We start from the raw sequence: 21,578 nt of genomic DNA, 5'->3' as shown, positions 1-21,578 counted from the left end.
ACTGTGGTATATTCATATGATGAAATACTGCTCAGCAATAAAAAAGTAACCAACTATCAATACATGCAACACCATGGATGAATCTCAAAATCATTATGTTGAGTGAAGCAAGCCAAACACAAAATACTACATACTGCCTGATTCGGTTTATGTGAAATCCTTAAAAGGCAAAACTGTAGTGACAGAAGCAGAACTGTGGTTGCCATGGATTGAGTGTGGGGAAGGGAATTGGTGCAAAGGAGCAAGAGAGATTTTTTTAGAGTGATAGAAATGTTCTATATTTTAGTTATGGTTACACAACTATACCCTCTAAACTCCTTGAAAATACACTTCACGTGGGTGGATTTTATTTTATGTAAATTTTTATTTTTATTTATACATCAATAAAGACAATTTTAAAATGGATATGTTGCATTTTAGATTTCAGCGGAATATGCATGAGGCAGTACTTAGAAGGTATTTGGAGTTTCAAGTGCAGTCACTCAGCAAATACATACTGAGGATCGCCTATGTTTCATAACTGTCCTAAGCACTATCAGTTCACAATTGGGTAAAACATGACCCCTGTGCCTATGACAGAGCTCATTGTTTGGGTCGGGGAAATAAATAGCTCCCCAGTGGATAATTATAAAGCAATTAGCATATGTATCAGCAGAGCATGACCAAAAATGCTGTGAAAACACAGAGGAGAGAACTATGTCTTTGGGGTCACCAAGATCATTCTTAAAAAGGTTCGAATGACAAGTGGGAGCTTACAACTATGGGAAATTATTCCAGGAATAATTTTGATGTTTCATAGAAACGAGGGTTTGATCTAGAGGAAAAAGAGACTAGAAACAAAATCTAGAGGTACATATCCAGGGTGTCCCCAAAATATGTATACACACTTTAATAGCTGATAGCTCAATTTTGAAAATGAAAGATACTTTAATAAACACTGCCTTTATAATTATTCAAAGTGTGTGTATGCATTTTGGGGGACACCCAGAAGGAAGAGGTTGAGAAGCCCACAGCATCTGATCCCAGATGCTAAATAAAACAGAAGATTCAAGACACACACAAGTTTATAAGGACCAAGAAATTAGGCAGATTTAGGATTGATTCGAGTCCACTGTACTTAGTGATTCAGGCTATTGATGACTTTTTAAAATGCTTCAGTAATATCAGAATGAAGATGTTACAGATGGGGAGAATGTATAATAATATTTATAAAAATGAAAATAGCAAAATACTGGTCCTCTTCAATGAGTATACATACTTACATATTAATTCATAAGTTTATAAGTAAGCATTGCACAGATAAACTCATCATATGAAGAGAATAAATATTAAAAATGTTTTCATGGACTTGATTTTTAAGAAATATCAAAGAGATGACAGGATATGGTCTTGTGGAGGTAGTAGTGCTATTAGATTTGGCCGGGATGGTTAATGATGTTTGAAAATAGTGTTCAAAAGACCTGTAAGGACATGATCTAGACTTTGAAGGCGCTAAGAATGTGAGAGCAAATAGAAAGAGATGAAGGCAGTTCCGGGAAATTCTGAAACACTGCCTCTCCTCCACTCCACCCTCTACCCCCATTATCTAGCTTCTGCTTATTCTTCAGTTATCAGCCTAATGCTCCTGCCTCAGGAAGACCTCCCTCCTCAGCCTTCCCAGACTAAATTAAGTTCCTTATGTTAGACCAGCATAACATTCTCTTGTTCTGCAGAATCTACCACAATTTTTAATACATTGTGTATTTTCTAAATGCCCGCCTCCTTCAGCCAGCTGTCAGTTGCATGAGGATAGCCACCTTGAGATTTGTTCTCCATTTTACAATCCAGCCTCATCACAGTGTTGGTGCACAGTAAACTCTTCATCAATGCGTAGTAAATGAGAGGGGAAAGGTGGAGTATTTCCAAAGCAAATCTGCAGGTAAAATAGTTATGAGCTGTCAAAGTCCAACATGTCACCCAGTATGGCGATTGCTAGAGTGGGGTGCAGTTGAAGAATTAGGAAACATGGGGTTACTGTTTTTAGAAAAGTTTACTCTAATTCCTTGGACTCATCAAGAACAAAGATGGGATGAAGAGGAACAAGTGATGTTTGATTTATTTTTAAATATACCTCTATTGATTTCAAAGAAAAAGGGAGAGAGAGAGAGAGATAGAAACATCAATGGTTAGAAAGAATCATTGATCAGCTGCCTCTGGCACGTCTCATACTGGGGATCGAGCCCGCAATCTGGGCATGTACCCTGACCAGGAATCAAACCATGACCTCCTGGTTAATCAGTCTATGCTCAACCACTGAGCCATGCTGGCCGGGCAAGAGTGATGTTTTAGTTATGTGTTTTTTTTTTAATCCTCACCGAAGGATGTTTTTCCATTGATTTTTAGGGAGAGTGGAAGAGAGAGGGAAAGACAGACAGAAATATCGATGTGAAAGAAATACATCAATTGGTTGCCTCCTGCACATGCTCTGACCAAGTCCTGGACCGGGAAGGAGCCTGCAACCGATGTATGTGCCCTTGACTGAAATTGAACCCTGGACCGTTTGGTCCACTGAGCCAAACCGGCTAGCACAAGAGTGACGTTTTAAAGCACAGGACAAAATGGGAGGAGCTGAAATAAAGCAAATGGGTAGACTTCAGAAATGAGGGGAGTAATGAAGTGAGTCTTGAGAGCAGTATAAAGTGTCATCTTTTCCTCCTTGTCAGGTGTATTGGGAGTTTATAGAAGATTGTGAGCCAGGGGGAGTAAAAGGGAAGTACATTTTAGTTAAGTTGAGAAGGCGTCAAGTTTGCTTATATAAATAAGGGGAAGTACAGTAGGTTATGTTCACAGTAACACAGGTATCATAGGATGCAGTGCGATAGAATAATAAAGAGGAAGAATAAGATGACAGAGCTAGTTTGTAGTGGACAACTAATTTCAGTGCATATGCTTAATAAGTATTCATTGCTTGATAGGCTTTCTCGGTGCTAATCCCTCACTTATTTCTAAAGAAACAGCACTAAAGAACCCAAAGCTGAGTAGCAGTTACAGCAAACAAAGGCATTTTATTATGTGTAGCCCCTTGTCTTAGAATATAATTACATGTAAATATATTTGTATTATTTGCATGAAATATTTTTTACTGAAAGCATTTTCTTGTATTTTTTAGTAGCTCTTACACAGTGATACCAATTCTTCACGACATACACAGCTACCTGGTTTCGACTTCTCAGAAATCCTTGGTTCTGAATAATAGAAGTTACATTGGCTAGTACTTTTAGAAATGAGTAATCATGCCTTAGAAACTCTTTTTTATTTAAGATAGTTTACAAAAAAATGTATAATAATGAAACAACTTATTTTAGTTTATGTGTATCTCAAATACAATCTATTTTGTTTAAAACAAAAATCAGCACAGTGCAACTTTTATCTACCTATGAATACCTGGCCTTGTTACAGTATCTTAACCCCACTTATAACCAGTGTCTAGCGTTGGTGCGTAAGGTGGCTGGACTCAGGAATGCTCTATTTGGCCATGAACAAGAGCGTCCTGTGGGCAAAACAATGGAATGCATATGGGAGTCAAAGAGAGCTCCTGACCTGACTCACAGCCTTTACTCCCGAGGGCCTAGGCACAGACCACCGGGGGGCATATGTTTTTCTCCTTACTCTTCAAAACCAAGAGTCAAAGTGCTCTGTGATATCCAGGTGAACAGTCATACATCAAAACATGCCTCTTTCCATCAATGTGTGTTTTTTTCCTTCTTAATCAATATTGTAAAGTGTTGTTTTGTTTTTTTTAAGCGGTCATCACAGTATTTTACCAGGTATACTGAAATACAGCTCTCTGGCTATTAGGAAATAAGTTACTTCCTGAATGTGAAATGTGTTGGAAAATATTACTTACCATCATTGTATAACTGTGTTAGGGCTTCACTGGTTATTGTTAATCCTAACTGAAAGCGCCTAGTAGGTTAATTCTTGGTAATATAAGAACAGTGATGATGTGGGAGAATACGCTTTATCTGCTGCAAAGTTTTGCATGTGTGAATAGCTATTACCAAGGTGGAAAGAAAAGAGAAACCTTGCTTTTATCTGTACTTTTTCTCATCACTTGAGTTCCTTTTAGTCTTCTTGGTACCCATGAATAATTTTCTCATTAAACAATGACATTTTGAGTTGTCACATTTTAGTTTTCTTCAGTAAGATTCTCTGTCCTTATCACCACCCCCCCAAAAAAAATAAAAGATAATTCTCGTCATGTATCTAGGGCATTCCTGATTTGTCTTGTGAATGAGTCAAAGCTGAGAATTGTGTGAGAGTCACTGTTAGTGTTAGAGTCAGATAATTTGAAGATTGATCATGTAGCATACAGTCAGAGCATGAATTTGATTCAGTGTTTCCCCTATCGCCGAAGGTACGACCCGCCTTATCTTCTTTCTGTCTTTTAGTCTTGGTGGAGATTTTATTATCTAAGAGTGTGGAGGAGGAAGAGATTTAAGTCTGAAAAGCCTATAAATGTTCCCTCCACACCACCAGGAGTTAGCTATTAATTTTGCTTCGGAGGAGACTGGCAGCACACTCATCTCGCCTTCTCTTCGCAGTGGGCAAACCTCACAAGTGCAACTACTGTGGACGAAGCTACAAGCAGCGCAGTTCCCTGGAGGAGCACAAAGAACGCTGCCACAACTATCTCCAGAATGTCAGCATGGAGGCTGCGGGGCAGGTCCTGAGTCACCACGGTGGGTAGAACTGGCATTCACAATGTTCACGCCCCCTCTACTGCTTTTAGAGTTTTGTATGGGTTAAATAGTTCTGTCTACCCTTCAGCACGAAGGAAAAAAACCTTGCTTTGTTTAAAACAATTTTAGATCACGTTAGCTTTGTATGGCATTCTCTTCTGAAGCATTTGAAAAGCGTTGAGCTTTGGGACCCTTTGCAAACAGACTGTATGGAATTTTTGTGATACTCCCCAATTAGTTCTCATAACATGTGTTTTAATTAACCTAATAATGGCAGGTGACCTGGAATATGCCAAAGGAAGGTAGTATATATTCAAATAGCTAGACATGGTTCCACATAAGTCTACAGGCTTCCTGAAAGATTTAATTAGCTATTTGGGCCTTTCTCTTAGGTAAGTGATTGTGGATATAATTGGAATTTTCTCCAAAATGTCTTGTGAATTATCTTGGAAATTATTGATTTTCATTCTGCAGTGTGAGGCACAAACTAGATCAAAATTAGGCACCACTTCCATGCACAGAAATCAAAACCCAAGCAAATCATCCTTATCTCCAGAATACACAGTAGCAGATGGAAGGCAGTCTCTAAGATTTATCAGTTAATAACTCTAAAAATTCATGTGAGTAAATCAGCCTTACACAAGAAAGTTATTAAGTTCACTTCTTTAGATTTGGAGGCATCTTGTTTGGTCCTATTAATTATATTTTTTATCTTATTATCCATACAAGACATATAAAAATCTTAACTTTTGGTATTTTTATATCTGCTATATAAAAAGATTTGGCCAATATCAAACAGAATAATTGGAGACTGCTATAGTCACCTTTAAAGTATAAATATCTATTGAGTGATTTATAGACAGCTCTGAGATTATTTGTGGGTTTTTTGTTTGTTTTATATGGTGCATACTACGAAACTGTGTTTATCGGATAGCTAGTGATTATATGTTGTTGGGAATTCCTTTTAATTAAAATATTTTGTTATCGTGAATAATTGAAGCATGTCTTTGCATTGAGGCTAGTTTATATAATATAAAGGATCGGATTTAATTCTGGGCATGGTTGCAAGTTCTTTTTTTATTATATTGTTATCATTACTAACTAAAACAATTTAAAACCTCTCTGTTTTAAGTCTTATCAAATTTGATATTGCAAGCTTGGATTACCTGGGCTTATGAGGGTAGCATAGGTTCCAGAGCAAAGAGGTTAAAGAGGTGTGAGTCCAGCAAACCTGGTCTGGCTATGTGATGTCTGAGTGTGTTACTCATCGGCTTGGCATGAGAATTAAATGTTATTGGGTGTGCAATAAACACCCAATAAATAGTTCTCTTTACTAGTACATTTCTGCGCATTAAATATTAAGAAGTAGTAAATGTTCAATCCCCTTTAAAGTTATGTTATTTACTGGCATTAATTTGGGCATTGGAGGTTTCATTTGCCTATGAAGCACACTATTTCTGTTTGAAGTATTGGTTGTAGAGGTGGCTTGAGGCAGAATAGCTTATAGAGGCTTGGGTGCATGCCAAAGCTTGCCACAAATTTCCAAAGACACCTTATGCTCTACTACTTTTGCCATTTAATGGTCTCTTATTACAGTTTTGACATTTGATTGGATTAGTAATTTTATTAATTCGCTTTTCTGATCATAGTTATTTATGAAACTCTAGGTCGCACGCACATCTGAATGGGAGGGAATCTCTCCAGAAGACCTTATATTGTTATAGGGAGATAGGTATACATAAATATAGTAGACATTTAACTATCTGTTGGCAGATTAACCAGTTACAGAGTAAGTGCTGACAAGCAGTTTAAACAGGTATATTTTGGGAAGGGGAAAGACTTTTTTCTAAACAGCTGCAGCCTCAGCATCAGCCCCACTTTCCAGCTTGCTTATGTCTTCACGGCAGAGGCCCTTTGCAGGTGGCTCTGAACGTGCACTGGAGAAGGGAGGGGGGCTTGAGGGAGACCCTCAGGTACTGGGAAGACCAGGGGCAAAGCCAAGAAGGAGGGGGTGGAGGGAGGTGTCCATATCATTTATAGTCCCAAATATTTGTTCCTCAATATTGGATATTGATTTCACCACCTAAGATTACATTGATGACATTTACTGCAGTACTTTTTCAAGGTGTATTATAATATAATTGTTAGCATACTTAGTGGGGAATTGAATGTATGAAGTAGGAATTAATAAATGCCATATGAGAAAAAATATGGGTGAATGCTGCTAGAGTTCGTCATGAACCTTGTCTCATATGCGTTGCTTGACATGTGTCTCCTTTTAAACAGAGCCACAATGAAATCATTTGTATCCCCTTCCCTCTCTTACTATCTTGTTACATCTTCTCTATTTTTTTTTGTGTCTTTTCTTCTTGTGGTATGTATGGCAGTTGCTATACTTATGGTTGCCATTAGCTCCTTGAAATTACTATTCTTTTATTTTCATATCTGACATAATTATATTTCCTAGCCTCTCTTTCCCCAAACATGTTCTTTCCATGTTGGCTCTTCTAGCGAGAAAGTGTCTGAAGTTAGAGCAGCATTCTTTAACTTCATTTGTGTCTTCTAAAGAAAGATGGCACCCAGGTAGCATATAGGATGGATGCCTTACTGGCATGTTAGGAGAGACGGGAAGTGAGAGTGCCGCAGAGAAGAGGAATTGGCAGTAGCAGATGAGGACAGGGTGAAACGCTGAAGACATAGTCAGCAGGTAGAATGAAAAGTTATTTAGTTTGATGCAACGGGAAATATAATGACTTATAGTTTTAAAAATAAAGATAATAATGAATTTGGCTTTATGGCACATTATCTTATTTGAAAGTTATTTTATGCTCAGTTTTCAAGTCTATTCAGCTTGAAGAAAAAGATTTAAAAATCAAAGTATATAATTAAGTTTTCCCCTTGCCCAAAGACAAAAATGGAAGTGTAAACTGGAAGAAAGATAGCTGACTTTAAAGAAAAAATAGAGCTTTTTAAATTTATGATTTGGATTATTTGGTAAAGAGAATTTCTTTATTGCAAGTATGGAGACATATTGGGAACCTGTAAACCTTCTAGTCCCCTTTTTCACTCTATTTTCATTGGGTAACATTTCCTTCATTACGTCACTTAGGAAGCATCCATTGACTAGTATGTTTGTCTCACATCATTAAAGGTACTACAGATACAAAGTCAAATAAAAAGCAATCTCTACCCTAAGGTCATTTACAAACACTTGGAAGGATTTGACCTGTAAACCTACAGTGAGAACACTGTGGTAAGTGTTACGGGGGGCACACCTCTGAGTATCCAAGAGGAATTTCTAGGGCAAGTTATGTTTGAGTGGACTTTTGAAAGGAGATATAGACAGCTGAATAAGTGGAGGAGGGTGTTTCATGCAGAAAGAACAGCATGTGTGAAGACATAGCAATCCAAAAGAGCAGGGTAGGTTAAGGGCCTAGAAGCAGCCATGTATAATTAGAGCCCAGTTTGTAAGGGCAAGAAGCATTTGAAGGTGGTAAGGCTAAGAGATTTAGGCTATGAACAGGGAATTAAAGGTCCTATGTACTAAGTGAAGAATTATAATTTATCCTAAAAAATTATTACATTAAAATTTCATTACTAGAAATATGGGAGATAGATCAGAAGAGTTGACATAGAGGCATGTAGACCATTGCAACAGTCTACTGATTAGTTGTGCTTACTGGCCTGCAATATCCAGAAAAGTCAGGTAATTGGGAGCAACTGTAGATGTACAATCTAAAACACTTGGGGTCTCTCTCTCTCTCTCTCTCTCTCTCTCTCTCTCTCTCTCTCTCTCTCTCTCTCCTCTTTCTCCATAAATATGGAGAGCTGGTAGGGAAGAAGAGACTGGGTGAAAGGAAGAAATCTAGAATCTGCCACAATTATCTAGCATGGATGACCAGCTAGGTAGTGCGATTCACAGTTTCTAGTTGGAAACTAGAAAAATAAGAGAAAGTTTGGGGAGGAAAATTGAGATTTCAGTTCTTCGACACATTATCCTTAAAGTACCTATTAGAAATAGCCAAGTGAATCTAAGAAGAATATTGTATGTATAGATATATATTAGATATAGATATATGTATATGTATATATATTCTTGATATATGCATGTATATCAAGATCTGGAGAGAGCCCTAGCTGGTTTTGTTCAGTGGATAGAGCCTCGGCCTGCGGACTGAAGGGTCCCAGGTTCAATTCCAGTCAAGGGCACATGCTTGGATTGCGGGCTCAGTCCTCAGTAGGGGGTGTGCAGGAAGCAGCCAATCAATGATTCTCTTTCATCATTGATGTTTCTAGCTCTCTCTCCCTCTCCCTTCTTCTCTGAAATCGACAAAAATTTTTTTCTAAAAAAAGATCTGGAGAGAAGGGTGGGTAGGAAATAAAGTTGTGGGAGCCATCATTATATAGATAGTAGCCTAAAGTAACAAGTTTTATAAAATTATATAGCTAAGAATATAGTGAGATATCTAAAAGGTCAAGAACACATCAGGAATAAAAAATTAAAAAAGAAAAGGCCATGAAGATGAGTAAGAGCAGAAGGTTTGAAAATGGAAAGAGTGATTTGACAGAAGCCAAAGCAAGTATTAGCACCGTCCAATGTTCTCAAGAAAATAGCTCAGATAACTGAAAAGTTTGTTTTAGCTTCAGCAACATGGAGAAAATGTATGAGAATATAGAAGACTTCTGTTGTTTTTGCCTGCCCTACATACCTTCCTTCTTCTTTTGATAACAAGACTTTCATTTCCCTTTAGAGAACTGTCTCCCATTGCAGGAAGCCATGGCGGACTGTAGGTCTAGGTGCCGGGCCTGCTTCTGGCCACGGGATGGACACGTGACCTAATCTAGGTCTCTCAGATTGTGTATTCTTGGAATTTGAAATTTAAGTGGATTGTTCAGTACAGTAGTCTGTATTGGGCATACCATGGTTCTGTCTTTATGATTTATCAATGAAATGAGATAATAAAATAATGCAAGTATAAATCTACTTTTATCCTGGTTATATCTTTAAAAATAACTCTAAAGAAGATATTTGGTTATGAAGTTTGCTCCAACAGGTGAAGTTAGCATATTGGTATTTTCTTAGCCTAGATGAATGTCTCACTATGGGAGTAACACAGCATTGAGTTAACTAAATATACTTCCATGTGTAAACCTACTTTTGCCCACCATCCTGTGTATCCAGAAACATTTTGATGAGATGCACAGATTCGTGAAAGCAAAAAGTTCAGGTTAGTTACGTAATTGAGAAAATGTATCAGATATTTCCCAATGGCAGACCATAAAAATATGTCGATCTTGTTTATATAAAGTCAAAATTCAAATTACATCTAAAAAGAATACTACAGCATAGTGGCTAAGAGCCTAGTCCCTGGAACTAGACCATGTAGATTCAACTCAAATACCGTGTTCCTTAATAACCAGATTAGACCCTGAGGAAATAACATCACATCTCTGGGTCTTTGTTTCCCCACCTGTAAAATGGAGAAGGCAGTTGTATCTCAGGGGGTTATTGCAAGCATTAAATGAATTATTAAATGCAAATCCTTCACACATGTCAGCTCTTATTGTTGTTGTTATTGTTGTCAGTATGGTAGAAACAGGATCAACATCTGATCTGTAAAGGACTTTTGCAACGCACAATTTAGACCAGAGCTCTGCCAAAGTCATTGTTTTCAGTTCACACGAGCTTCATTGAACTTGGGACAAATCATCTGAATTGAGGTGGATGTGGTGTGGGACAGTTCCCACACCCAGGTTTCGTTTTGAATGTTAAATTTGTGCAAATATGAAAATTCAAGGTGAGACTTAGAGCAAAACTGCTAAGTTTTAGACTACTCATTTCAAAACTAATTAGTATATTCATTTTTGGGACAAACCCTGTTAACCAGTTTTGCTGTTTTTTAGCAAAATTTACAACAACCTTTTTTTTTCTTCTCTCCTTTAATTTGGGATCTTGGTCTGTGACATATTTTCATCGTTGATTTATAGTTATTTGGTCTGTAGGTACTTTTTAAATAATATAGTAAGTGCCCAAGAAGCCACCCAAAACAAAAGTTAAGATTTTGACAATAATCTGCAGCTAATTACATGGTTCGCCACCACGTCACCACTGCCATTTCATCCTCCTGTACCCCCTTATTTGAATCCTCTCTTTGCTTTACTTTTTAAGTTCTTTTTCTTTTTCAATTTTAGTTATTTCTAAGATAGGACATACATGATGTAGGACATACTTTTTCCACCCGGTAATATTATTAATTATATCAGTACAACAAACGAGCAAAGCGTTTCCTTGTATCTGAATCTATTCTTGGAATTTTTTTTCCAAACTAACATCCAATAATTGTAGAATCCCTTGTCATTAGTAACCAGAGGTTCTGTTATAAAACAGAGGTTTAAGATTAAATTTTTCTGGCCCACCTACCAGACTACATTAGGTTAATCCCAAACTTTAGATTGAATGTCAATCTCTTTAAACATATCCAATTTAGGAAAACAATTTTATGATGCTATTTTTCAGTTTTTCAAAATATGCAACCTGTATTGCTTATTAACTAGGTCACCTGAATTGTGCACTGGATTTTATTAACTTTCATCTCTTGCTTTCTCACTTTATTTTAGCTTCCGCCCTTATAAATGAGATGCATTGTGTTTCACACAGTGAACTATCCTTTGCAAATGCAAGGAGCAGAATAAATCACTATACAGTGCATGCTGAACAAGTAATGATATCCTAAGATATGAAACCCTTCGGTTTCCAAACAGTATTGGCACAGGTACAATTGGAGAAAGCAACAGTAATCAAGAAGCAATAAGTTATGGTCTTTCCTGTGAACATGGTATTAATCAGCTGATCTCAGTCTGTCCTCAGATGTTACCTAGTTAAATCTGTCCTTGGTTAAATGTTTTTGACAATATTTTTATTCAAAAACAACTTTTACAAGTTCTTTGTCTACACTATGCATGTCAATGTATAACCTATGAGCTAGTATATTAGCCCATAGCAACTTAACGAAATGGGATGAAGAGGGAGCAGCATTGGAAAGTTTATGCCGAATGCATTAGAGCAGGTTAGTGAGCAAATATGCCAGTTTGGAAATGGATTCTTTAACCTGCTGAAGAGCTCTTGTTAAAATAAATTACAATCATGAAGCAGCCAGTTTAGTCGGCGTGTTCAGAATGGAATCTCCTTCAGAAGGCTCAGTGGGGCTACCAGCTCACTCAGCTCATCAAATAGAAAAATTGTTACAAGAAAATACATGGGTGGAAAAAAAAACCACCTGGTCAAATATTGTGATGTTATTCTGTGTGTCTGTTAAAGTTTTTCTGCAAACTAGTGGACTTAAATTGTTTTACAAAAATAAACTCCAAAAGCCTTGAGAATAGTGCAGTCTTAAAGTAGTATTGATTTTAATCACTGTTAAAAAACACTTTCAGGGGCATAAGATGAGAAGCGAGATGAACATGTTTGCCACCCATAATAGTGGCAACAGTTGATGCTATTGATCTGAGAGAGACTCAGATAAAAAGAAATCCTCTGTGTGTGAGAGTAAAACTACCGGGGACTTGAACACTGGAGGTTATCTTTCTACTTGCTTTTCCTCAAGCATACCAGCTTATGTTTGTATAACACATGTTGAGATGGCAAATTCAGCTTTATACCTTTAAAGTGTTGAAGAAATTATCAGATTGCATTTTTTGTATGGTTTTATATAGTACCTCCTATAGAAGATTGTAAGGAACAAGAGCCTATTATGGACAACAATATTTCTCTGGTGCCTTTTGAGAGACCTGCTGTCATAGAGAAGCTCACGGGGAATATGGGAAAACGTAAAAGCTCCACTCCACAAAAGTTTGTGGGTAAGCATTACAAATGCTTTTATTTCTTTAAAAAGGTGATTTTTAATGGGCAAAGACATGTTCCCATGTATTGGAAGTATCTATGATGTATTTCAGTTCATAAAATAAACATTAGTCTCTTCTCTCCATTATTCTTTTCTACTTTATGCCACTCCATGTGTATCATACTTGCACGTGCACACGCACACACACACACACACACACACATACACAGACACACACTCAGACTTAAGTATATGAGCTGAAGAAAGAGAAATAAAGGAAAGACTGATAGTAGTAAGCTGTTATCTCAAAATGAAATGATATATAAATTGACATAGCATGTAAAAATAAAATGTTCACTTAGATTAAAAATAATGTTTAAGGGAAATGATGTAGGCTGTTAGCCAGTTTTGCATGTGTTTTAAAATTTTCTTCAGCACCAGGTCTTTAAACTGTTCCTGTACATGATGTTAATGTGTTTAGTACTTGATCTAGGATAAAGAGAAGCCTCTCTCTCTCTTTTTTTTTTAATTTTGCACTAGAAAAATAATGCAGCAACCTACATTCAAGATGTTTCATATTTGGATCTTTGTTTTCACCCAGCCTATGATTTTGAACTGAAAAGATTAAATATGATGAATTAGACTTATCTTTTTAATTTCCAAGCCCATAGATATTCTTTGATATACTCAGAGTGGGCATGATTTTGCATATTGTAAGTCATAAAGTATCTCTGAGGATACAAAAAGCATCTAATTTTTAAAGACCGTGTGAATAGTAGAGATTCAAAGTGAAGAATTGCCATTGATTGTATATGTAATATCTATTTTTATAAACCTTATACAGGGTAGAAATTAGAAGAAATAAAAAATACTCTAATGGATTCTCACATTCTACTGTAAAAATCATGTGGAATATCTTATGTGAGTTGAATGGTGATTGGGAGAAAATCTTGGTTATTTCAGGGAGGAAAGGGTAATAAATTCTATGACTCCAATAAGCACAGAGAAGGTTTCCTTTCACTCTAAAATTGAAGAACTAACAAATCACCAAAATATCGCTTTAAGGAAGTTGGAGAGATTAATGACAGAGCTTATTGAGAGAAGGCAGAGGGTAGCCTTAAGGACCACATAGTAGGTCAGTGTGAAGCCCTTGAGAGTATATTCAGAGGCCTGCCATGGGCCCTCAGGGACTTTATTTTCTGTCTCTTTCTCTTTATTTAAATGGAAGTTCATCTGTTTTTAAAATTGACTAATTTGATGGATGTCCATTAAAAGCCTATATCTCAACTAGACACTAGTGTAGTTGGGAAAATATGAAATATGTTACTATTTTTTTGTCTTCTGAATTTATTTAGCTTTGCTTTTTGAAACATTCTCATTTTTATGACTTAGAAATGCTATTCTCAATTTGATTTTATTACATTCCTTAGAAAGGAGGGACAGATTTTTTAATTTACATTTTGATTCTAAAGTAATGACTTCAGATTTTTATTAGGAATTTGATGGGGTGTTTTTTTTCTTTATTTAGATTCTGCCTTAGTAGTAATATATAACAATTGCCTACTAACTGTTTCCATGTCTGAAATGAAGATTTCATCATTCCACACTTAATATAATTTCCTTTTTACTATGTCCCTCAGTTCAATACTGTTCTTTGACCTTGCCAAGCCCTCTCAGCCAGTGATCCCTGAGCTTTCTGCATATATGTTAGTCTCCTTTCATCCAAATTCCATTCCATGGCTCATCACTTTTTCTACTCTGTTGCCAATATTCTTGACTCTCCTGATTTGTTGTTCTTCTATCTCCTTCTCCTGGTAAAATCCCACTGTCTAGTGAAGCCATATCTACATAGCTGCGAGTACTTTGGGGAAAATCTCACAGACTTACAAACTGGTGTCACAATAAATATATTAATAACTGATCTCACACCCTAGCTGTTTTGGCTCAGAGGATAGAGCATTGGTCTGCAGACTAAAGGGTCCCGGGTTCAATTCTGGTCAAGGGCATGTACCTTGATTGCAGACCCCTACGTGGCCCGGGCCCTGGTCAGGGCTCGTGAAGGAGGCAACCAATCGATGTGTTTCTCTCACGTAAATGTTTCTCTCTGTCTTTCCCTCTCTCTTCCACTCTCCCTAAAAATCAATGAAAAATATTCTCAAGTGAGGATTAACAAAAAATAAATTGTTTTTTAATATATAGCTAAATCAACCAAATTAACCCTATATAATAGTGAGGTGACAGATTTTATAACCAGATCAGTCTAGTTTTTTAATCTTTGTGACTTGGTCACTGATGTTAAAAACAAGCATAGTCTCTGACTTATTTTCACCTGGTATTTTTCTTTCTCCTATATTTGCTGAGCTCTAGACAAGTGGAAATTTTAATATTGAATGAAAATAAGATTAAACACTCACTTATACTTCTCAGGCTGGATGCATTTTCACGATGGCATTAGAACAAATACAAATGGCTTGTACCATTTTTATTACTACTCCCTTTTGCAGGTTTAGAGTGTCTGTGAATCTCAGCAGAATTAAAGAGCCTACATACTTGGTCTAAATAATAAGATATACCATATTATGAAACATGGATTTGATTAGTTGATTTGTACTTCTATATTTGTAAACCAACCACTAATTTTGTTGTGTCCTTCTTTTTTTTTTTCCTTTTTGCTTTTCTTCCCCTCCCTCTTTCAGGGGAAAAGCTCATGCGATTCAGCTACCCAGACATCCACTTTGATATGAACTTAACATATGAGAAGGAGGCTGAGCTGATGCAGTCTCATATGATGGACCAAGCCATCAACAATGCAATCACCTACCTTGGAGCTGAGGCCCTTCACCCTCTGATGCAGCACCCGCCAAGCACAATCGCTGAGGTGGCCCCAGTGATGAGCTCAGCTTATTCTCAGGTCTATCATCCAAACAGGATAGAAAGACCCATTAGCAGGGAAACCTCCGATAGTCACGAGAACAACATGGATGGCCCGATCTCTCTCATCAGACCAAAGAGTCGACCCCAGGAAAGAGAGGCCTCCCCCAGCAATAGCTGCCTGGATTCTACTGACTCAGAAAGCAGCCACGATGACCACCAGTCCTACCAAGGAAACCCTGCCTTAAACCCCAAGAGGAAACAAAGCCCAGCCTACATGAAGGAGGATGTCAAGGCTTTGGATACCACCAAGGCCCCCAAGGGCTCTTTGAAGGACATCTACAAAGTCTTCAATGGAGAAGGAGAACAGATTAGGGCCTTCAAGTGTGAGCACTGCCGCGTCCTTTTCCTAGACCATGTCATGTACACCATTCACATGGGTTGCCATGGCTACCGGGACCCACTGGAATGCAACATCTGTGGCTACAGGAGCCAGGACCGTTATGAGTTTTCATCACACATTGTTCGAGGGGAGCACACATTCCACTAGGCCTTTTCATTCCAAAGGGGACCCCTATGAAGTAACAAACTGCACATGAAGAAATACTGCACTTACAGTCCCACCTTCCCTAAGATGTTGACATACCTTTTTTTTTTTTAATATTATTACTGTCATTAATTCTAATTTTGTGGACGCAATGTCTTTGCTCTGCCTAATTACAATTAGGAAGAAACAGAAGGGACAGGGACAGGGGATCTTGATTACTTGGCTTGTTTTGTGGGGATTTTAAGAGCAGTTCTTTTCTGCCATGCATAGAGATAAGGCATATCGTGCTTTGAAAAAAAAAATCGATTGATTCCTATAGATTCGCCTAAGAGATTCTGATTTGCCACCGATGTTCAGGATGGTGTTTGAAGGCAGGAAAGTTTAGTTTACCGGGTGGGACTTCGGCAGTTTAAAATGGTATAAATAATTTAATGCTTCAAAGAAAAGTTTGTTTTAAAATGTAAACTGTTTTGTTTTTCCTCTAGAGATCATGGATCAGAAACACACTGTTACTTTCGGTGATAACGCCTTGGATGGGTTGTTGTTGAGGGTTCTATGTTTACTTCCCCTATGGAATTTATAACACAGTGTGGTACACTGTACCATAGAGCAAAACTTTTAAACTACAGGTAGTAAAGGACACCTCCAGTACATCCGAGGTCCTAGGATCTTATTTTTCTAAACGTAAGCACTGTTTTTCCATAGTTTTGATGACTGGCATTTTATAGACACCCTGGCAGCCTTACTTTTAACACCTTTAATGAATAGTATTTTTATCTAGTTTTCAGAATAACATATGGTCTAAGAGTGGCTACGAGGCAGTCTGAAGTTTCCAGAAGGGACCTCTACTTTTTCATAAATTTCTTTGGGGAGTTTTCTTTTAACCTTGTAATGTGATGGCCACATAGTATACATATTTGTTTCTAAAAGTGTGCTTACCAGTGTCACTTTATCAGCATTTAATCAGTGTTAACCAGTCAGCAGAAAAATATAATTAGGCTAACAGTAGGGGGAAAAAACCCACTCAGAAATCCCTTTTCTGGTATATTTCTCTTTTCACTTGTGTTTTTCAAGCTGTGACCACCCAGTGTTCTGTCCATAGTCCATTCATCTTTTACTCTTCCAGCGGCAAATCTTATATACCTTACTGTAGGCTATGTCTTTCAAACTCTCCATGGAGCAATTCCCAATTCGATCTGAATGTGTAACTTGAACCCCAAAGGTTATGGAACTAGGGCTACTTATTCTGGTATTTCTTCAATAATATCATCTACCACTTTTGGTGCAAGGAAAGGGAACTTCTGTGTCAATTATAATTGGACTATAGATCAAACAAACAAACAAAAAGCTTATTTTTACAAACAAAAAGCTTTATTCTTAGAGTATAGAATGTGACTGCACTCCAAGGGAAAATGTGTCCAGCACTTTTTTGGTCTCAAAAACTTTCAACTCTGTGTAAATCCTTGTCAGAAACGCATCTCAACTCCTTAGTACAGAATTTCTCTTTAGTCAGCACATGTTACCATAGTCCACGTGCAGACTTCAATTTCACGTGTGTGGGTGCTCTGTGTGTTCTTTGCAGTCCTACAGCATTCGCGGGAAGCAACCTGGAGTGGTTGATTCGGGTCATGTGGGAGACACACTTGGAGGCAGAACTCGCTGCTTGTGTTCAGAGAGGGCAAGCCTGCCGGTGACTGGATTATCCGAGAACCATTTATGAATACTGACATTCTGTTAGCAGTCACTGATAGCTGCTTTAAAAAAAATCATTAAATAGGATGTTTCTTAATACAGAATGATGTGAGAATTAGCAAGACTAGAGAACGATGGACAGATAAGCACCTCTGGTCTCGACGCAGCTCTTTGCTCATTTGCAGATTCACCATCTGCTTATTTAAGCAACTTCTGAGCACTGACAGCCATAGCCAAGCAAAATGGTCCCCACTCAGCTCTCCTTTACTAGCCCCTGCTGTAATGATTCTTGGAGAAATGTCCAAACTGTTTCCTTAAATCTAAGAGAAGCACCAAAACAGAGATGTGAAATGTTTTAAGTAGAATGTCAACTATCATTTTTTTTTCTCTTGCATGCTTCGGTACATTGGTGCATTAATCTACAGCTCAAAGCTTGTCTTTGAGGCCCTCCCCCCTCCACCCTAACCAATCATAAGTAATTGAAATTTTATTTTTGCCTTTCGGTGGTAGGTAAATCATTTAAATTAGTGATTTTGTGTTTCACCGCAATGTAAAGAAACATTTGGATGGCAGTCAGTATGTTCATAACTTTGGCTGTGTGTGAATTTCTGCTGGCATTGTCTCAATTTTCTTCCTGCTTCCAATTTATAAAAAAAAAAAAATGTGTGAACAATTATGTACCTGTCCTGGGATGGAACTGAATTTAGGAGGATCTAAAGAGTTGTATAGTGCCCCATGAAGACAAGACTCATGCACTCTCCTTTTCTGATTTTATCTTTTTAGGGATCTATTTTATCAAAGGGACTTGGTATTTATGCAAGCACATTTGCTACAAGTGTGTGCTTGTACTTTCTTAGCCTCATGATATGAGGACCAGAAAGAGGTAAAGATGGCTCAGGGTGTGGCCAGGACAAATGAGGACAAGGTCGATTCCAGTGTGTAGGGTAGGAAGAATTCCTGTGGACACGGTGCTTTCTGGGAAATCTGGATTGCTATATTTGCATGCCTCTTCTTCACTAAAGGAAATAAGCAAGGTGGTAGCACCTAAAAATAAGTATGGGGGTCAGACACCAAATAAATCATGTTTTATAGAACAGTTTTATGCCCAGTTTTTTCAGCTGAGATTTTATAATACAGAGTTTTTAAGGGACATGAAAATGGGTTAGTTTCTGTGTTTTCCATGTTGGCAAAAATTCAGAAATTCATCATATTGCATTGCCCTAATTTTGCCCAGAATTTTCTCTCCAGCTCTTGCTGGAGAAATCTGCAGCCTCTCTCTATTGGTGGTCAATCACTTAAAAAGCCATTCTAACCTGACTTTTTACAACAGTGGCAGTGACCAATCAGCAGATCGGAAGCAATTTCGAGTTGCTGAAACATTCCGTTGAGAATATTCTGGGGTACAAAATGGGAGAATAAGAGACCAGGATTTAGATTTGGCTACAAAGTGGAGAGTGTCTCCTACACCATAGAAGCAATTATCTATCACACATACAGTCTTTTAAAGAAAATTTATGAAAAGAAGCAATTAGAGTGGTCGGCTATGTTGCAAGAGCATATAGAGAGCTAACTACTGTTAATGCCTGAGCTTTCTTCTTACCAGATCATATTAAGAAATATTAAAGAGGTTACTAGTGTGTCTCTAGGACTATTTGGCAACTATTGAAAGTTGGGTCTTTACTATCTACTTCAGAAGAAATCAAAACAGTAAAAAAAAAAAAAAAAAAAAGTAGAGATTTTTAAGCCGATTTTATATCATCTCCAAAGAGAAGGAAACAAATTACTTTTGGATAGGAAGATACAGAAGAAAGAAATTCTCAACTGCTATGTGTTGACAGATGGACAAGGATAAGAATATTTTAGTGATCTTGGTATTGTTTTGTGTCTGTGTTGTACACCTCACACAACCACCCTGAAGACTTTATGATATTTTATGTAAATATTTCACAAGATTTAAACCAGTGAAGGCATTTCAATGAAAATTGGTTTATTTATTTTCCACTGTTAATTCATTTTATCTCCAAAATCATTCCTTAAAGTAGAAAAAGAAAAGGCTGCAAAAATACAAACAAAAAATCTGGATGGCCTTAGTTTCAAGACAGAACTTAGATTATAAGGTACTGGCTGTGTTATTTTTCAACTTTAAAGTGTTGATTTTACAAAAAGGAATGTTGCATTTGTGATCATCTTTACCTACATTTTACATATTATTGCAACAAATACTATTTTATGAAAACTATTCTAAAACAGGAATTCCCCAAATGCACAGGAAAAAAAGAGTGGTGGAGAAGGTGTAGTTTGTATATAGGAAAGGTATCAAATGTTTTTAAACCTCCAGTTTCTGCAAAATAATTAAAATATTCAGTAACTGGTCTCTTAAGATCCTGAATTTAATGTATTAAATACTTGGAAAATTTTTTATATTGGTGCCTTTTTAAAATGCATTGAGAGAGTGTTGATTAGCTGTTGTACCTCTACAACACTTTTACTGTGTATTTTTAAAAATCACTTAAAATTGAGCACTATATAATTTATCTTCATGTTTTTTAGGGCAACACTGTTAAAAGAATTTTCAATACAGAGACTTTCAGCTCATCTGTGCAAAGTCAATGAAAATTTTGAAACCAGATTTTGTCTTTTTAGTTAAATAGTATTTCCGAATGCCATTACAAGGTTATGCTGGTGAAATATCAGGTAGATGGAAATTTTAGCTGTGAATTGCATTATGGTATGTGTTTTGTTTTTAAGGAAAAATAAGTTCTGATATTATGCAAGACATTATTAGTGGGGTTTTTGCTCAATAAAACAGAGTATTGTTTGGAATTTCATCTAAGGACTAGCATTGTGCTAGTCTTAGAACCTCAGTCTTCTGATCTGTTAATGTTTAATGAAATAATGTAAAGAAGCAGGTAATTAATTCTCCTTGAACAAAATAAAACTGAACAGTCAGATCACACTGCTATTCTCCAAAGCATAATCTCAAATGGTTTCCTACCATGGTTGTGTATTACTTGCAAGGAATGCAAGGATATGACAGCTTTTTAAAAATAAAAATAATAATAATAATAGTAATAATAAGCTGCTTGTTATACAAAGCAAATGTCATATGACCAAGAAGCTGTGATATGCTAGTGTTTCTTTATTCATAGTGTATTGCTAGGCCAAATAATGATACCTTAACTATTTTTACATTTTTTGCAGAAACCTAAAATTTTGAAATTTCCATAAGGTTTTCATGTAACATTCTATTTCTGGCTTTTTAGTTTTCTCTTGCTGTATTGTAAGTTTATGGATATTTTTCACAGGCACTCTTAGAAATAAGTTCTTAATTCTGTTCATGGGGTTTTTCTCCCGTAACATTGCATTTGTATATTTTCTGTATAAATTTGTTGTGAAATAACCTTTATCCCATACAGAGAATAGTATGTGAATGGCTAGTTTTCTACAATGTCCTTTTTATTGTGAATAAAATATAAAATATAGAGGCCCTCTGCTAAACCACATAAAGTATGGCATATAACTTCGTATAGGTACAGACAAGCCAGTTTGCAGTTAATTGGGCCTTCAAATTACCTCAAGTGACACCCGGTAAGAAAAACTTCTCCGATGGGTGGAGGTCACTGAATCCCCTTCTATGCACTTACCAGAATTCTACTTAATTTAATTTACTGGAAATGAATTTAGAACATTGAATACACTGTAATAAGGGAAGGACTCTGGGTTTTGTTTTTGTTGTTTTATCCTTTTGTGTTTTTTTTAAGTAGTTCCATTTCTGAAACTGTGATTTTAAAAAAATGACTGTCAAGCACCCTCAGATTTTGAACATAAATCATGTCCCCTTCCTGTGTAACAAATTCTCCTTGTTGTCTCTTCTTAAATTTTGTCTGCTGTCCTCCCCCCCTTTCT

General features: G+C 36.9%; 1 protein-coding gene across 2 annotated transcripts in view; it reads left to right on the top strand.

Moving 5' to 3' along the window:
* IKZF2 (IKAROS family zinc finger 2) overlaps positions 1-19,375 on the top strand; it is a 140,842-nt gene extending 121,467 nt beyond the window's left edge. For both annotated transcript variants that reach the window (XM_080670092.1, XM_080670091.1), the window contains exons 6-8: positions 4,584-4,721; positions 12,435-12,578; positions 15,259-19,375. In XM_080670092.1, coding sequence (XP_080526218.1) covers positions 4,584-4,721; positions 12,435-12,578; positions 15,259-15,983 — 1,007 coding nt within the window. In that variant the 3' untranslated portion in view covers positions 15,984-19,375. The remainder of the gene's footprint in view (positions 1-4,583; positions 4,722-12,434; positions 12,579-15,258) is intronic.
* The last annotated feature ends 2,203 nt before the right edge of the window (positions 19,376-21,578 follow it).

Source organism: Plecotus auritus (assembly GCF_963455305.1).
Source record: "Plecotus auritus genome assembly, chromosome: 5".
Classification (NCBI taxonomy): Eukaryota; Metazoa; Chordata; class Mammalia; order Chiroptera; family Vespertilionidae; genus Plecotus; species Plecotus auritus.
Note: the sequence above shows the minus strand (reverse complement) of the source record. Positions and strands in the feature narration are given on the sequence as shown.